General features: G+C 41.5%; 1 protein-coding gene and 1 long non-coding RNA gene across 5 annotated transcripts in view; one reads left to right on the top strand and one right to left on the bottom strand.

The window, feature by feature from the left end:
- Positions 1 to 15,833, top strand: part of LOC122475190 — a 70,090-nt gene extending 54,257 nt beyond the window's left edge. The window contains exon 2 of the long non-coding RNA XR_006295109.1: positions 15,640 to 15,833. This is a non-coding gene — a long non-coding RNA (uncharacterized LOC122475190). The remainder of the gene's footprint in view (positions 1 to 15,639) is intronic.
- ZNF169 (zinc finger protein 169) overlaps positions 1 to 18,404 on the bottom strand; it is a 47,493-nt gene extending 29,089 nt beyond the window's left edge. For 2 of the 4 annotated variants that reach the window (XM_043566923.1, XM_043566926.1), the window contains exons 1-2: positions 18,296 to 18,404; positions 9,697 to 9,784 (exon numbers count right to left, since the gene is read on the bottom strand). In XM_043566923.1, the coding sequence (XP_043422858.1) occupies positions 9,697 to 9,729 (33 nt within the window). In that variant the 5' untranslated portion in view covers positions 9,730 to 9,784; positions 18,296 to 18,404. Of the gene's footprint in view, positions 1 to 9,696; positions 9,787 to 17,673; positions 18,095 to 18,295 lie in introns of those variants that run through there. The other 2 variants (XM_043566924.1, XM_043566927.1) reach the window with 2 other exon arrangements.
- Between the last annotated feature and the right edge of the window lie 423 nt (positions 18,405 to 18,827).

Below are 18,827 nucleotides of genomic sequence, written 5' to 3'. Positions count from 1 at the left end.
CCTCTGCAAGTGTATGCAAGTACATCTGTTGGTGTCTCACAGGTCTCTCAAGTTCTGTGCATTTTTCATTATTTTCTTTCTGCTCCTTGGAGTACATAATCTCAGTTGAACTATTTGCAAGTCAGTGTCTCTATTTTGCCTATTTAAATAAGCTGTTAAACCCCCTAACAAATTTTTCACTTCAGTTTTTGTACTTTGCAGCTCTAAAAGTTCTGTATGGCTTTTTATAATTTCTCTATCTGTTCAAACATTGTTCACCTAGTTTTTTTAGTTCAGTGTTCATGGTTTCCTTTAGCTTTTTGTGTATATTTAAACAGTGCAGGTAGTTTAAAATGCTGTAGCACTCTCCTGCCATAAATTAAGAGCTGCTCCACCAAATTTTCCACTTTTGACTAGGTTCCAAAGTTCGACAAAAGTTAATTCTGGCAGATTTTAGCAGCTCATTAGTTGCTTTGGGGCAGGCACAGAACCTCCTACTCCCCTTACTCTGACATTTTGATGTCACAGTGTTTCTAACTGTATGATCCCATTTATACAAAGTATCCACAACAGTTAAATCCATAGAGACACAAAGCAGGTTAGTGGTTGTCAGTATCTGGAGAGGAGCAAATGAAGAGTAATTGCTTAATGACTCCTTGGTTGCACAACACTGTGAATGTCCTAAATGCCACTGAATTGTACATGTAACGAAATTTTTTTATTTTTATTTTCTAGAGAGTGCACATGTAAGTCAGGGAGAGAAGCAGAGGGAGAGAGAAAAGGTGAGGTGGGGGGAGAATCCCAAGCAGGCTCCATGCCCAGTATGGAGCCTGACATAGGGCTTGATCCCACAACGCCGGGATCATGACCCAAACCAAAATTAACAGTCAGATGCTCAACCGAGCCACCCAGGCACCCCTGAACATTTTTAAATTGTTAGTTTTATGTTATGTGAATTGCACATCAATAAAATTTTTTAAAGTCACTTTCAAGAAGGAGATCTGTTTCGAAGGGCACTTTCCATATCCTAGTAGATGGCTCAGAATAGTTTCAACAAACTGGAACAGAGACTACTTACATGATTCTCACCATCCTATACACAATCACTGAGTTTCCTCAGAATCTCCCTTACACTTGCTGGTGTCAATACTCTCATGTGGAATTAAGCCCTATGTGGGCTTAGCACATAAAAGCTTCCTCTATGTCACTTGTAGCTATGGGCTTTCTCCCTCTATCAATTCTGACATTGAACAAATCCAGAGAGTCACACTGACTGCATTTACAGGGTTCTCTTCACCCCTCTGTATTTTCACTTATGGATTGTCTATTGTTAAGTCATAAATTTTTACTAAAGGCCTTTCCACATTCATGACATTTATCAGGTGCTATGGAGTGAACTATGTCCTTCTAAAATTGATACGTTGAAGCCTTAACCCCTAATGGAGACAACAGCCTCCAAGGAAGTCAGGTTAAATGAGGTCATAAAGGTAGGACTCTGGTACAGCTGGGCTGGTACATAAGAGACCACAGCTCCCTATCTCTCTGTCTCTGCATGTGAACACACAGCAAGAAGATAGCCGTCTGCAAGCCAGGAAGAGAGACCTCACAAGGAACCGATCAGCCAGCACCTTGATTTTAGACTTCCCAGCCTCAAAAACTGTGGGTAATAAATTTGTTATTTAAGCCACCTAGTTTATAGTACTTGTTCAGGCAGACTTCTCAAACTAATACAGATTTTGGTATTGAGAGCAAGGAGCCGCTGTTAACACATACCTAAAACTGTGGAAGCAGCTTTGGAACAGTGTGATAGAGGCTGGAAGACTGCTGAGCCACATAGTAAAAGAACACAAGATTGACATGAAGGGACTGCTAATAGAAATAACAGGAGTTAAAGGTGATTCTGATGAGAGCTCAGAAAGAAAAGAGCTGGAGAGAACACTTCCGTTTTAGAGAATACACAAATAATCATGAAAATAATACTGGCAAAAATATAGACATTAAAGGCCATTCTGATGTCTCAGATGGAAATGAGGTACAGGTTACTGGAAACCACAGGAAATATGATTTTTTTTTATAAGGCAGTAAGGAACTTCACTGAACTATGTTCCAGTGTTTTGTATAAAGTAGACCTTGTGATTAATGAGACTGGATATTTTAGCTGAAGAGATTTCAGAGCCAAGTGTTGAAGAAATGACTTGGTTTCTCCTGACTGCTTACAGTAAAATGTAAGAGACGTAAGATGAGCTGAAGAAAAAAATTGTTAAGCAAAAAGGAACCCAAGCTGAAGATGTGGAAAATTCCGTTTATCCACATTGCAAAAAGAGGGAGAGAGAGGGAAGGGGAGAGAAAACTTGTTCTGAAGAGAACACTGAAGGTGCGTCTGAAAAATAATTTGATACAGAGATTAGTATCGATGTAAACCATGAATTTAATCAGCCACCTAGAAGCCAGGAATTGAGATGGAATTATACCAGCAGAAACACTGCCAGCTGGGATTAAACAGAGGAAACAAGACAGAATGAGCAAGGCTGCAGACACCCGTTATCTTTCAAAAAGGGGAAAGAACGACCCTGAAGGCAATTCAGAGGTTGTCAGAGCTGCCAATCCCACAGCAGGCCCAGGGGCAAGGATGCCCATCACTCCTCAGTTTGGCAGGGCCTTCTCAGAAAGCCACAGAGGTGGGGTCACCCATCTGACCTAAAGGGACACTCAACCCAGTGGGTCTGGAGGGTAGAACATCAAACCACGGAGGATTATTCATCAACATTAAGATTTAATACATTCTCCCTTGGTAGGTTTTAGACTTGGTGGGACCCATCACATTTCTCCATTTTGGAATGGGAGTATGTATCCTATGTCTGTCTACCATTTTATTTTGGAAGTATATAACTTATCTAGTTTCACAAGCTCACAAGAGAGGGATTTTGCTGTAGGATGAATGATACCTAGATTCATGCCTGACCTATATCTGACTTGGATGACATTTAGATGAAACTTTGGACTTTAAATCTGATGAATCTGATGCTGGGTAAGTTAAGGCTTTGGAGGCTGTTAGCAAGAAATAATGTATTTCTGGGGCACCTGGGTGGCTCAGTCGGTTCAGTGCCCAACTCTTGATTTCAGCTCAGGTCATGATCCCAGTCAAACCCCACATTGGGCTCCACACTGAGCATGAAGCCTGCTTAAGATTCTCTCCCGCCCCCTCTCCCTCCCACCCCTTCAGATAAATTTTAAAATAATTCATCTTCATGTGAGAAGGACATTGAATTGGGGGGGAGGGGGTCCCAGGGGTGGAATGTTACAGCCTGAATTATATACTGAAATTTCATATACTGAAGCCCTGACTCCAATATCAGTGTTTGTAAAGAAGTAACAAAGGTTAAGGGTGGGGCCCTGATCAAACAGGAATGGTACCTCATAAGAGGAAGAGATACTCTAGCTCTCTGTCTCTACCATGTGAGCAAACAGTGAAAAAAGCAGCCGTCTACAAACGAGGAAAAGTCCTCACTAGGAACTAAACTGGCCAGCACCTTGATCTTGGACTTCACAGCCTACAGCACTGTGAGAAAATAAGATTTCTGTTGCTTAAGCCACCTACTGCGTGGTATTCTTTTATGGCAGCCCTAGCAGACTAATGCGTGGGGTTTCTTTCCAGTGTAAACTTTCTGATGCTGAATCAGGTTTGCATTTTGACACATTTATCACATCCGTAGGGCTTCCCACCCGTGCGGGTTCTGTCGTGGAGACAGTAAAAGCTCAGGCTGAAGTGCTCCCCACAGATGCTGCATTTTTATGGCTTTTTCCCCATGCTTCAGGTTCTGTGACACTGGCCAAATTGTGGAAACCCCTCCCACATTTATCACATCTGTTGGGCTTCTCTCTGAAGTATTCTTTGTTGTTGGGCCAGATGTGAGCTACAGATCAAGTACCTCCACGCTCCATACACTCATAGGCTTCCCCCCAGGAGTCTGTGAGAACAAGGCATGAGCTCTAACTAAAGGCTTCCTCACCCTTCCAGAATTTCTAGGGTTTCTCAGGGGGGTGCACTGATTCTGAAAGAGATTTAAGCTGGATTTGAATCCTTTCTGTTCCTACATTTGTTGCATCCATAGGGTTCCTCTCCAGTATGAAATTTCTAATACTGAAGATTCGAATTCTGACTGAAGCTTTTTAAACATTTGGTACACTTGTAAAATTTCTCTCCAGTGTGAATCCTCTGATGCTAAGTTTTGAACTTTGAATGAAGAACTTACTGTCACACACAAAAGGTTTCTCTCCAGAATAGATTTCCTCATGCTGCCTAAGCTCAAAATTGAGTAGGAAGCTTCTGCCACAATGAGACACTGTGAGTTCTTCTTTCTGAAGTCTCACTCTGTAGGAAGGTCTGCATTTAGACTGACATTGTTTACATGCTCATCACCTCTCTGGGCTCTTGCTCACATGGAATTTCTCTTGTGGAATATATGCTTGCCAGGAACACAAGAGTCCCTTGGGGAGACACTTGCAGAAATCTAACCTGAGCCAGTGTCACAAGCAGTCTCCACACCAGGTTCCTGAAGACCGTTCCTCAATGCCAAGAAGAAACCATCATCTGAGATGTCTTCTTTCACAAAACAAGACTGTGTGTCTCCGTCTTTATTGTACAGTTGCCTGTTTTGATTTAGGTTGTATACATGAATCTTCTCCTACTTGAATAATGAGTCCACTGAAGGCAGAGCCTGTGAAGTTTCTGTCCTGAAGTTCTCGTTTGCATTAGGCAAAGGATGCCCTGCCTTCTGGCCAAAGTGTCTAAGACCTAAGAAATGCAGATCCAAAGGGGCTCATCAGCCAAACTGGCAATCTAGCACTGTGGCCACACAGTCACCTCTGTCCATGTCTGAGAAAGCAAGCAGGTGTTGGCTCTAGTCACTTTCCAACTGCTAACCCCCCTTGTTCATCCTCGGTGCTGACCCTTATAACCTCACCATCAGTCACAGACCATAAGCTTCAACATGAAGAAGCAGAAAGTCAGACGGAGGGAGAACACGGAAGCCCAATAAAGTAATAGGCTCTGGGGCAGAGCCACCAGATTGGCCTCCCACAAGATTTAATGATCTATTTCTATCATTCTATTTGAAATATTCTCTTAATTTTGCAATTTCTCCTTTGATGTAAGGATTAGTAAAGAATGTGTCGTTCAGTTTCTAAATATTTGAGATTTACTTAGATATCTTATGGGTCTCTAATATAATTCAACTGGAGTTACAGAATATACACTGTATTCTTTAAATCCCTTCAAATTCACTAAGTCTGTCTTGCTGAGCATACCAAATGTACTTGAAAAAGTATATTCTGCAGTTGTAGGGTACAGTGTTCTATAATTTTTGATCAAGATGATGCATTTGCTAGTTTTCTTTAAATCCTATGTCTTTACTGACTTTTCACCTAGTTGTCCTATCAGTTGCTCAGAGGGGTTAAATCTCTTTTAAAGGTATAATTGCCTTTTTCTCCCTTTAAGTCTGTCAAGTATTTTAAAGCTTTGTTATTAGACACATATATAATTGTCATGTCTTCCTGAAGCTACTCTTTTATTACCATTCTGAAATGGTCTTCTTTCCCTTTGTCATGAAGTGGATTTTATTGATATTACATTTTCCTGTTCCACACTGAGCATAGTTAAAATAGAGACTTTGAAGTCTATCTGATTATTTCATCCACAGGATGAATTCTAGGCTGTGAATTATATCTCTAAAAAATTAAAATTTGAAAGATGGGTAAGATTCAGAATAATCAAGAAAAGAGTAGAGGGCTGAGGATCTAAAATAAAGCATGTAGGAAAGTAAGGAACACAGATATCATGAGAAGAGGAAGAGAGGGAAAAAGCCCATGATGTGGGTGAGAAGCACCTGGCAGGGGGAAAAGGTAGCTAGTGGTAGAATAGAAAGCAGAGGTGTTCTAGTATCCTGCAGATGGTTTTGAAAGCCAACAAAAAAAGAACACAGACACTCTTTTACAGAGTTGTAGCTCATAAAACTTAAAATACTCGTGTCATCTTACTTGGTCATTTGTGTTGAGAATAACTGACTGTAATCCTAAAATTCATTTCATGAACAAAATTACCCACAGAAACAGGTTCTCAGACATTAAGAACAAGTTAAATTTGCAATGACTGAGAAATAGTGGGATGGGATGGTGAAAATCTGAATGTTTTTAACCTGTAATGAGTCATAGATTTGAATGTGAATGTAAGTGGTTTCTTCATCTTTAAAGATCTGACACTGGGGTAGTCACTAGTTTTAATACAATTTTATCATTAAAATCTATCAAAAATGTCCATAGACCAAAGATATTATGTTCCAGTGACAGGACATGTCTATCAACTGATGAATAAAAAACAAAATGTCATATATCCATACAATAGAATGTTACTTGACCATGAAGAGGAATGAAATATTACTGACTCGGGCTGTGACATGGATGAACCCTGAAAATATGCTAAGTGAGAGAAAACAGATACAAAGACTACATATTATATGATTCCATTTATATGAAATAACCAGAATAATCAAATCTATAGAGATAGAAAATAGATTAGCACTTGCCAGAGGTCAGGGAAGGGGAGAAGAGTGACTCCTAATGGGTGTGAGATCTCTTTGGGGGTTATGAAAATATTATGGAATTAGATAGTAGTAAGGGTTGCACTACTGAACTATACACTTTAAAATGGCAAAATTTGGGGCACCTGGGTGGCTCAGTCGGTTAAGCGGCCGACTTCGGCTCAGGTCATGATCTCGCGGTCTGTGAGTTCGAGCCCCGCATCAGGCTCTGTGCTGACAGCTCAGAGCCTGGAGCCTGTTTCAGATTCTGTGTCTCCCTCTCTCTGACCCTCCCCTGTTCATGCTCTGTCTCTCCCTGTCTCAAAAATAAATAAAACGTTTAAAAAAATTAAAAAAATAAATAAAATAAAATGACAAAATTTATCAGATGTGAAGTATACCTCAGTAGAAAGAAACTTTTAAATGTTTAATTCCATATGAAGAATGATGACTAATTTATAATTTCTTAAAAATATCATGTATAGAATTAATACCTTGCTTTTACCATATAAATTCTAGTTTATATGTAGCACAGTAGGGATTATGAGGAAAAGCACTGCCATTCTGCATTGTATAGTAATGTGCTATCTTGTGGGAAGAGGTCTATTGTGCATTGTTTTATTAGAGATTTAATGGTCAGGAGGAATTTTCTCATTTAGGTTTTCACCACTGAAAGAATAAAAGTGCAGTTTGTCTTCAAAAAGAAAAAAAAGTTTAATTCCAATGATAGGTAAACCCTTAAATAAGATGGGAGTCTTTTAAGAATGGAGGCTGTGGGGCACCTGGTGGCTTAGTCAGTTAAGCATCTGACTTTGGCTCAGGTCATGATCTCAGTTTGTCAGCGCAAAGCGCACTTCAGATCCTCTGTTCCCCTCTCTTTTCCCATGCTCCATGTGCACACGTGTGCTCTCTCTCAAAAATAAACACACACACAAAAAAAGAATGGAGGCTGTGCTATAGGTATCACTATTTGTTGACCAAAGACTCCTTCACACAGCAGACATTCAAAACAAATTTTAAGATTCAGTAAAATAGTGCTAATTTCATACTAGCTAAGAGCCTTTAGGGCAGCCCCAATCTATGCCACAATCCTAAAGCACACTACAATTTCTCCTATTAAGCCAAACCCTTTAGACATGTGTAAATATCATGTGTGTGTATGTAGTCAACAATATATTCAATTAGAACATAGATCAGAATATTCTGTGTAATTCAGATCAGCCACATACCTAAGTATCTGGAAATGTAATTTAAGGAATCCTAAAATATGTAATTTCTATGCCTCAAATAACAAACTTAAACCCCTTTGTTCTTTCATTCTTTCAAAATAAGTTAAAATTATGGTCCCTTTATGAAACAAGCCAGTGCCATGTTCCATTTTGGCCAAGAATGCTTCTCTATTAACACCATAAATGGTAAAGCGAAATATAAAAAAGTTCTCTCTTACTTTAAGGAACACTCTGAACTGCATGCACTACATAAACATGTTCTCTTAAAGGTATACAAGATTTGACAAAGGAGAGACACACAGTTCTCAATGGTTCTGATGACGTCAGTCATTTTTAATTTGTACATTAACAGGCAAATGTCCACCATATGAACCCAGTATTAAGATCAAGTTGAGATTTTCTGCAAAGAAATTCTACACTTGATATGACAGGCACTGAAAAACTGAATGACACTATTTTGTGTAATTGATATAATAAGCACAAAAGTGTCTTACCTGGTATCTATTTAGGTGGTTAGTAAATGTTAACTTTATCCAATTATGTCAAGTTCACATGCTGCCTAGTCTTAAGGATGAGAAAATCTGTCCGAAAGGACATATATTCACTCAGTTACAGTTAACAGTTGAACAACATAGGGGGAGAGGGGTGCCAACCCACCATACAGTCAGAAACCTGCGTATAACTTTTGACTCCCCAAAAACTTAATAGCCTATGATTAACCAGAAGCCTTACTGGCAACATAAACAGTCAATGAACACCTATTTAATATGTTATGTATATTATATACTATATTCACACAATAAACTAAAGAAAGTATTAAGAAATTGGTTTAAAAAAAGAAATTCTTAAGGAAGAATAAATATGTTTATAGCACTGTCCTGTATTTACTGAAAAAAATCCACATATAAGTGGACCCACATAGTTCAAGTCCATGTTGTTCAGGGATCAACTATACCGCTTATTTCCAAATCCTTGATTTCAACATGGCAAACTCCTTCAAAATCCAGCTTGCTCCAAGTCCAAGCCCCCACTCCTCAGCCTACCTTTGTAGATTCTGGCTGAATCTGGCTCAGAGCAGGTAAAGGCAAAACCTTCACAGGCCAGGAAAATGAGTGAGGCAGACTCTTCAGCCATGGTCAGGGGGTGAAGGCATGACTGCACTGTGGAGACACTGTTTGGCTGCAGCTACTTGTCATCCACCAAAAGGGTGGACTCTGGAATCTTTTCTCAAAGAGGTTGGCAATCCAGACTTGTCATCCACCAAAAGGGTGGACTCTGGAATCTTTTCTCAAAGAGGTTGGCAATCCAGACCTTCAGATATAATCTTCCAATTTTTAGGTGTGGAAAACTCATTTAAATATAAAGCATGGGGCTGGCCAAACTAAATGTATCCGTGATTCCCAAGCAGACAGCAGGTCTGCATCCTCACCTCTACACAGAGAAAACTGATGACCAAAGGCCACTGGCTGTTCCAAGCTTTCCAAATAGTGAGGGACAGCCTGCCCAGTCACCCAGTCTCTGATATGTACTAGACTTGCTGTCACACTCCCACTGGAAGACTTTCTCTCAGTTCTTCAACTTGCCAAGTCCATCAGAGGCAGCTCAGGCAACTCTGAAAAGAGCTTTCTTCTGAAAGCCTTCCTTCAATTTTTCAGGCCTTGGGAATCACTGGGCACATAAGCATGAATGTCCTATATCTGTATGTTAATTGTACTAATTATAGTCACACTTTACTACTTGGTGAATGCCTGAGTCATGAATGGAGCAGAGTCTGAGAAAGGGCTCCAGGTTAAGATGGGCCACATCTCCAAAATCGGGGCTAAATATGACCTAACACCACCAGGGGAGCTCCAAGGACAAGGAAAGGCAAGGAGTCCATCCTGCAAGAGCTAGGAAGAAATTTCAGGACTCACCTCATCCCTGGTTGTCAGGGGCCCTGGGGCCATATTCCTGGTCAGCTGAGTGCTCTTTCTAGAGAAGAGTCAAGTTGCAGAGGTAGAGCTGGGGAAAGAGAAGAAAGTGAGGGGGCGCTTGGGAGGAGTACCCTTCTATTAGCCTCCCAGTTCAGGGGAGATAAAGCAGGTTGCAGAGGGCATCAGAACAGCCTATTCTTAACCAGTGTCCTGTTAAAAAGGCCCCCCAGAACTAGGCCAGCAGCAGGCTCAGCCCCAATCTCCAGTTGGGAATCGAAGCCTCCAGCCCCCTACAGCTAGGTGAGACTTTTATCACTGTGGGGTTTCTATTAAGCAGGAAAGGGCCTCAGAATACCCACAGGAGAGCACTCACGTTGAAAGCCAAAGTGACCTACCATGGGGAAAACAGAAACTCTCCATCTATATCTGCCCTAAAGCTAAAGGACAAGTCCTAGGAAATCCAAACAGAAAGAGTGCTACAAGTCTCCACAGACTTTGAGGGGAATGTGAAGCAGGGTGGACACCATTATCTGGTTGCCCCCCTCATTTATATATCCAAGACTGAGTTCCCAAGATTTGAAATGAGACTTGAAATTTACGAGGCAGTCAGCAAATGGCCCAGGTCTTCAGCACGACAATATCACGAAGAAATAGGAGAGGGAAACCTTTCCTTAGGCAAAGATATTTACAAGATAACCATTCTTCAGATGTCCTTATATGCTTTGACTAGGTCCTATTTTGCACAGATGAACTGGAAAGCATTTTGGGGATTACAAAGGACACTTCAAGAGGAAGTGGGTGTCAGATGGTGTTAATTATCATGAACATGGTTAGCTGTGATCATGATACTCTGCACATGGGGAAAATAAATTGTTATTAAGTGGTGCTGAAGTACTGAAGAGTGAATTAACATATGTTTAATCTTTTTAAAATGTGAAGCTTTCAACAAGTTAACAGCATAAAAAGAAAGAGAGCTCTCGTAGAAATAAAAGACTTTAGATATACAGCAACCAAATGCAACACATGGACACTGTTTTGGCAGTTTTGAGCAATCCAGGAAATATGAACACTGAATGTCAGAGAACAGTAAAGGAGTGACATTAATTTTGTCAGGTTCACAGGTTAAAAACAGACTGTGCTGACAGCCTCTGCAAATAACTGTGGTCGTGCTTAAAGAAAGGGTGGAAAAGCCACCAATCACAGTACTGCTTAGTGCTGAGAAAACAGATGCTGTCCCTGAAGAACAGGAACAAGGCAAGGATGTCCCCTCTCATCTCTCCTATGAACATCACATTGGAAGTCCTACCTAACCTAAGAAGACAAAAAAAAAGAAATAACGGTACACAGATTGAAAAGGAAAAAACAATACTATCTTTGTCTGCAGATGACCTGATTGACTATATAGAAAATACCAAAGAGTCAAGAAATTTCTGGCACTAAGAAGTGATTATATTGAGGCTGCAGGATACAAGGTTAGTAATATGAAAAAATCAACTATTTGCCTATATACCAGCCACGAACAAATGGAATTTTAAATTTAAAACACCACAACACTTATATTAACACCCAGAAAAACGAAATACTTAGGTATAAATCTAAAACAAATTTGCATAAAATCTGTGTGAGAAAAATTATAAAACTTCTTAAAAAAATCAAAGAATATCTAAATAAATGGAGAGATTATCAGTCAGTTAAGCATCTGACTCTTGATTTTGGCTCAGGTAATGATCTCATGGTAATGGGATCAAGCCCCATGTCGGACTCTGTGCTGACAGCATGGAGCCTTCTTGGGATTCTCTCTCTCTGCCCCTTCCCCTCTTGTGCACACGCATGCTCTCTCTCTCTAATAAATGTGCACAGCAGGGTACAACAGAACCTATTCTTCATAAGGCCATGACTTTCAAGACCAGGAGTTGTATGTAGCTGACTTTCCTAACACAGAGAAAATGCACAGAGACTTAGACAAAATGAAGAGAGGAGTATGTCCCAAATGAAAGAACAGGACAAAATCACAGCAAGAGAGCTAAATGAAACAATGATAAGTAATATGCCTGATAGAGAATCTAAAGTAAGTTTTATAAAAATTCAAATACTCACTGGACTTGAGAAAAGATTGGAGAACTTCAGTGAGACCCTTGACAAAGAGATAGAAAACATAAAAGAACCAATCAGAGGTGAACTTAACTGAAATTAAAAATACACTAGAGAGAATAAGCCCTAGACTAGAGGAAGCAGAAGAACGGATCAGTGACCTGGAGGACAAAAGTAATGGAAAGCAATCAAGCTTAACAGGAGAAAAAATAATAATAAATGAAAACAAAAAACTCAGCGACACCATCGAGAGTAATAATATATGCATTATAGGGATCCAAAAAGAAGAAAAGAGAGAAAAGGGAACAGAAAATTTATTTGAAGAAATAATGGCTAAAAATTTCCCATATCTGGGGAAAGGAACAGAATTCCAGATCCAAGAGACACAGAGAGTCCCCCACAAAATAAATTCAAGGCACATAGTTATTAAAATGGCAGAAAATACTGATAACAAGAGAATTTTAAAAGCATCAAGAGAAAAAAGTTACCCACAACAAAACCCCAAAAGGCTATCAGCTGATTTTTCAGAAGAAGCTTTGCAAGCCAGAGGGAGTGGCATGATATATTCAAAGTGCTAAAAGGAAAAAACCTGCAACTAAGAATCTGGCAAGGCTAGGGGCACCTGGGTGGCTAAGTTGGTTAAGCGTCTGACTTCGGCTCAAGTCACTATCTCGCAGTTTGTGGGTTCGAGCCCCGCATCGGGCTCTGTGCTGACAGCTCGGAGCCTGGAGCCTGCTTTGGATTCTCTGTCTCCTTCTCTCTCTGCCCCTCCCCCACTTGTGCTCTGTCTCTATCAAAAATAAATAAATGTAAAAACAAAAAAAAATTTTAAAGAATCTGGCAAGGCTATTATTCAGAATGAAAGGATAAATAGCTTCCCAGACAAACAAAAGTTAAAAAAATTCATGACCACTAAACCAACCCTGTAAGAAATGTTAAAGGAAACTTCATGAGTGGAAAGAAAAGGCCATAACTATGAGTGGAAAGAAGAGGACAGAACCAGGAGTAAGAAAAGTAGGAAGCATAAAAGCAGTAAAATTAAGTACACCTATAAAAATCAGTCAAGGGATTCACAAAATAAAAGGATACAAAGTATGACACCATATAACTAAAACATGGGAGGGAGAGGAATAAAGAACGGGTTCAAACTCCTACAGCCATCAACTCATTATAAACTGCTGTATGCATAAGATGTCATCTATAAACCTAATGGTAATCACAAATCAAAAGCCAATAATAGATATGCAAAAAAAGGAAGTAATCCAAATATATCACTAAACAAAACCAGAAAACTGTGAGAAGAGACCAAGAGAAAAAAGGAACAGAAAAGACCTACAAAAAAAAAATCATAAAACAAGTAACAAAATGGTAGTAAGTACATACCTAACAATAATCATCTTGAATGTAAATGGACTAAATGCTACAATCAGAAGACACAGGGTGGCAGAATGGATTAAAACGAAACAAAAAAAAAAAGCAAGATCCATCTATATGCTGCCCAAAAGAGCCAGACACACACAGATTAAAAGTTAAGGGATGGAAAGGCATTTATCATGCAAGTGGTAGTGATAAGAGAGCCAGGGCACAGTGTCGGAGAAAGTATGCCAAGCCTGTTTTTAACTTGTGAACCTGACACTGTGCCTTGGCTCTGACACTGGCCATAGCAACATTTTTCTAGATATGTCTCCTGAGTCAAGGAAAACAAAAGTAAAAATAAACCATTGGAATTACATCAAAATAAAAAGCTTCTGCACAGCAAAGGAAATAATCAAAAAACCTAAAAGACCTACTGTATGGGAATATATATACTGGCAAGGTACATATGCAATAAAGGGGTTAGTATCCAAAATATATAAAGAATGCAAAATATATAAAGAACTAATACAACTCAACACCAAAAAAAAAACAAAACAAAAACAAAAACTAGTCCAATTACAAATGGGCAGAGACAAGAACATACATTTCTCCAGAGAAGACAGATGGCCAACAGACACATGAAACGATGCTCAATATCACTCATCAGGGAAATGCAAATCAAAAGCCACCTTACACCTGTCAGAATGGCTAAAATAAAAAATACAGGAAACAACAAGTGTTGGCAAGGATGTGGAGAGAAGAAAACTTTGTGCTTTATTGATGGGAATGCAAACAAGTGCAGCCACTGTGGGAACAGTATGGAGGTCCCTCAGAAATTAAAAATAGAACTACCATATGATGAAGTCATTTCACTACTGGGTATTTACCCAAAGAATATGAAAACAGTAACACAAACAGATATATGTACCCCTATGTTTGCTGTAGCATTATTTACAAGAGCAAAGATATGGAAGCAACCTAATTGTCTATTGATGGATGGATAAAGAAGATGTGATACACACACGCACGCACATACACACATAGTGGAATTAATCAGCCATAAAAAAAGAATGAAATCTTGTCATTTACAACAAGAATGGATCTAGAAGGTACAATGCTAAGTGAAACAAACCAGTCAGCAAAAGACAAATACCATATGGTTTCATTCATATGTGGAATTTAAGAAACAAAACAAATGAACAAAGGAAAAAAAGAGACCAAAAAAGACTTTTAACTATAGAGAACAAAGTGATAGATACCAGAGAACAGGTAGGTGGGAGGATGGGTGAAACAGGTGAAAGGGATTAAGAATACACTTATCCCGATGAGTACTGAGTAATGTATACAATTGTTGAATCACTGTATTGTACACCTGGAACTAATACAACAGTGTATGTTAACTATACTGGAATTTTTAAGAGAGAAACCCCTCAAAATGGGTTTCTCACCTAAATGTGAGAACTGAAACCATAAAATTCCTAAAAGAAAACAGAGGCAGTAATTTCTTTGACATCAGCCATCACAGCATTTTCCTAAATATGTCTCCTCAGTCAAGAAAAACAAAAGCAAGAATAAACTATTCAGACTACATCAAAATAAAAAGAGTTTTCACAGTAAAGGAAACCATCAGCAAAACAAAAAGGCAACCTACTGAATGGGAGGAGATATTTGCAAACAATATATCCAATAAGTGGTTAATATCCAAAATACATAAAGAACCTCTACAGTACCACAAAAAATAATTTTCTTAATTGTCAAAGGACCTGAATGACATTTTTCCAAAGAAGACATACAGATGGTCAACAGACACATGAAAAGATGCTCAACATCACCTATCATCAGGGAAGTGCAAATCAAAACTACAATGAAATATCACCTCACACCATTCAGAAAGGCTAGTATTAAAAAGACAACAAGTGTTGGTAAGGATATGATGACAAAAGAACCCTTACATACACACTGTTGGTAGGAATGTAAATTGGTACAACCACTGTGTACAACAGTATGGAGTTTCCTCAGAAATTTAAAAATAGAATACCATATGATCTAGTAATTTCACTATTATTTACCCAAAGAAAATGAAAATGCTAATCTGAAAAGATACATGCACCCCTATGTTTATTACAGCATTATCTAAAATAGCCCAGATACGGAAACAATGTGTGCCTATTGATAAATGGATAAAGAACAAAAACACATGAACCAATAAAAAACAGACTCACAGAGAACAAAATGGTGGTTGTCAGAGGGGAGGTGGTGGAGGTATAGGCAAAATAGATAAAGGGGATTAAGAAAAACTTCCAGTTATAAAATAAATAAGTTATGGAGATGAGAAGGAGTATAACATTGTATGGTGACAGATGGTGGCATTTGTTGTGGTAAGCACTGAATAATGTATAGAATTAAGTCAATATGTTGTACACCAACTGATAATAATAATGTATGGTAATTATATTTCAATAAAATTTAATAAAAAAATGTTTTAATTCCTAACAGATGCATACTGAAGTATTCACTGGTAAAATGATATCTGGGATTTGCTGCAAAATACTTCAGCAGAGAAAACCAAAAAGGAAGAGGGGAAGAGAAGAATGTTGACACCTGCTGAAGCCAATGCACAGATGCTCTTTGAAAATTCTCCCTTTGTATTTGTAAAATTTTCATAATAAATTTTAAATTTAATAATCCCATTTCCCTCCACACCCTCAAAACTAAGAAAAGTAGAAGAAACTTTAAAGGTAGTGTCATTAGGGGCGCCTGGGTGGTGCAGTCGGTTAAGCGTCCGACTTCAGCCAGGTCACGATCTCGCCATCTGGGAGTTCGAGCCCCGCGTCGGGCTCTGGCCTGATGGCTCAGAGCCTGGAGCCTGTTTCCAGTTCTGTGTCTCCCTCTCTCTCTGCCCCTCCCCCATTCATGCTCTGTCTCTCTCTGTCCCAAAAATAAATAAACGTTGAAAAAAAAATTTTTTTTAATAAATAAAGGTAGTGTCATTAATGTTACCAACGGAAATTCATGTCATTAGGGGCTGAGACCAAGGATCAGGAGAAAATTTGGGGGTGTGGGGAGCCTGGTGGCTCAGTTGGCTAAGTGTCCAACTTTGGCTCAGGTCATGATCTCACGGTTTGTGGGTTCAAGCTCCACATCTGCCTCTGTGCTGACAGCTCAGAGTCTGGAGCCTGTTTCAGATTTTCTCTCTCTCTTTCTCTCTCTCTCTCTCTCTCTCTCTCTCTCTCTCTCTCTCTCTCTGCCCCTCCCCTGCTCGCGCTCTCTCTCAAAAATAAACATTAAAAAATGTTATGAAAATGAATTTAATTAGCATTAGATGTATGAGACAGTCTAAAAATAGAGCACCTCTCTTTTTAAATTTTCATTAACTTTGAAAGTTAAAGAACAGCTAGCTCCGTGGTAAGTTATTTAATCCTCTACTGTACCATTTACCTTTCTACAAAATGAATATTCTACCACATAATTTGCAAGATGGCTGAGGAAATAAAAATATGGCCAATACAAGACTACTGTTCTCACAACAGCACTTCTCACCATCTTTATTTTGGCAACACCACAAGGCCCTGAGAATACAGCAGAGTGAACGTATGGAGATGCTGAAAAGCTCCTGAATGAAGGCAGAGGATGTGCCCAAGGAGGACACCCTGTGCAGGAATGTGTCCTTTCAAGAACAAGCCTGGCTTCCTTGGAATCCACCTGCAGCTCTGAGCCCCACAGGGCATACTACACACACACTAAAGTCGACACCACAGGTACAGGAGGAGGTGGTGCCCATCCACAACAGGCTGCCAGGCCCCTAGGAGTCCTCCCCTCCCTAGCAGGCAGTTAGTTCCCTCTGGATTGAGGGGGAGTAGGGAGGGGAGACTGCTTCAGGGCCCACCTGGGCACACCAGAAGTAGTTCCCACCTTAGGAGTCTCTCCTGGCCCAGAGAGCAGGCTGGAAGCCTCCAAGTATGCAACGGGGTTCCACTCCACTAAAGTACTGGAAGCAGGCAGGGAAGGTAAGGACCACCCCAGGAACAGAGTCGGGGTGTGGTTTTTAGAGCAAACCTGCTCTCAACGCATGCTGACGCCCAGTAGATTAATCCTCTATGTGCCGGGGGGGGGGGGGGGGGGGGGGGGGGGGGGGGGGGGGGGGGGGGGACGGCTTAGTAAAAACACACGTGAATGTTTTCGAGCACTTAGCATGGGTCAGACACCAGTTTTAACTCTTTCCACACTCCACTCCACGAGGTTCGGTACCTTGCCCAGGATGAGTCAGTGAGAAAGGGGGAGGTCTGGATTTGAACTCTCCCTGAAAGGAAGGGGGGTCGGGGGCTCCGACAGCCAGCCTGGCATAGGCCCGTGGGCAGACACAGTGCCCAAAGAGATGTACACTTGGGGGTTGCAGGCTGGGGGAGAAAAGATAGGGTTCTCATTGATAACTGGTGGATCAGACTGATGAACCCATAGAACTTCACGGCTACTCCTGGGTACGCTCGAGTTTCATTTTCACAAAGGAAAGTTTAAGGCCGGAGTTCTTACATTCATTCCCTCTCCCACCTCCGGTGACTAGGGGATCTAGGGAAAGTGCTCTGCCCGGTAGGGTCCACTCCAATGGCACCACCCCATGCTCCTGGAAGGGCCCCAGGAGGGGGCTGACACAAGCGGAAAGCGCCGAAGGGGACCCAAGGGCTCCCCACGCAACCCGGGGATGTCTGACCCCGCCGGGCCCTTCCAACGCCCCGAGGAGCCCACGGTCCCGAGGCCGCTGACCCGAGTCTCCGCCCGGGTTGCCCCCACCATCGAGGCGAGGTTGGGTATCTGCCCCAGGCCAATCTTTCTCCAAAACCTGGGGGCAGGTGGCCAAGCGGCACCCGCATCACCAGAGCCGGCTTCGCCGAGCAGCGCCGCCCCACCGCCCGTGTGCCCCGAGTCACCCAGGCCAGCCCGGCTCCTCCAGGACGGGGCGCTGGGCCCCCAGCCCCGCCTGACGGCGCTTCCCCCAGACTCCCGCCCACAGCCCCTCCCAGCTGGGCCGCCCCAACCCCGCCGGGAAACCCGAACCTCCAGCAACCCGCGGCGACAGCGAACCGACCCCGTCCGCTCTCGCCCGGCTCTCCCCACCGAAGTGCCCCGGAACGGCGGCAGCGGCGGAATCACTCACCACAAGCGCGCAAGGACGGCCACCAGCCACCAGCGACGCCGGCGGGCGCAGGGCAGCACTACCCACAGTGCTCCGGGGTGCGCTACCCACAGTGCCCCGGGACGCGGGACTGCGCTACCCACAGTGCCCTGGGAGAGGGTCTTCAATACCCACAATGCCTCAGACCACAGCGCGCTGCGCCGCCGCCTCCCGGACAGGGCGGGGTCTAGGGCGACCTCGTCTGGTACTTGCCCCTGAGCTCCATGGGATGCCTCAACTGGAGGGATTGGGTTACGGTCCGTTCGTTGGGCTCTTGAAGAGATTGTGAAAAGTCAGGTGAGCAAAATCAAACTGACTTTCAGGTGCAAGAGAAGGGTGGTTTAGGTGAGCAGAAGGTCGTCTTAATTTATAGAGCCTTGTAATTTTCGTTTAATAATAATAATAAAGTCAGTTACCTGGATGTGTGCTTGTCCTCCATCCTGAAGATTCGCCCCTGTGAATCTTAATTTGAATAACAGTATGAAATAAACGAACTTCTTAAAAAACGCCAAAG

Source organism: Prionailurus bengalensis, chromosome D4 (genome assembly GCF_016509475.1).
Source record: "Prionailurus bengalensis isolate Pbe53 chromosome D4, Fcat_Pben_1.1_paternal_pri, whole genome shotgun sequence".
Classification (NCBI taxonomy): Eukaryota; Metazoa; Chordata; class Mammalia; order Carnivora; family Felidae; genus Prionailurus; species Prionailurus bengalensis.
The sequence above is the reverse complement of the archived record's forward strand: the minus strand, read 5'-3'. Positions and strand labels throughout refer to the sequence as shown.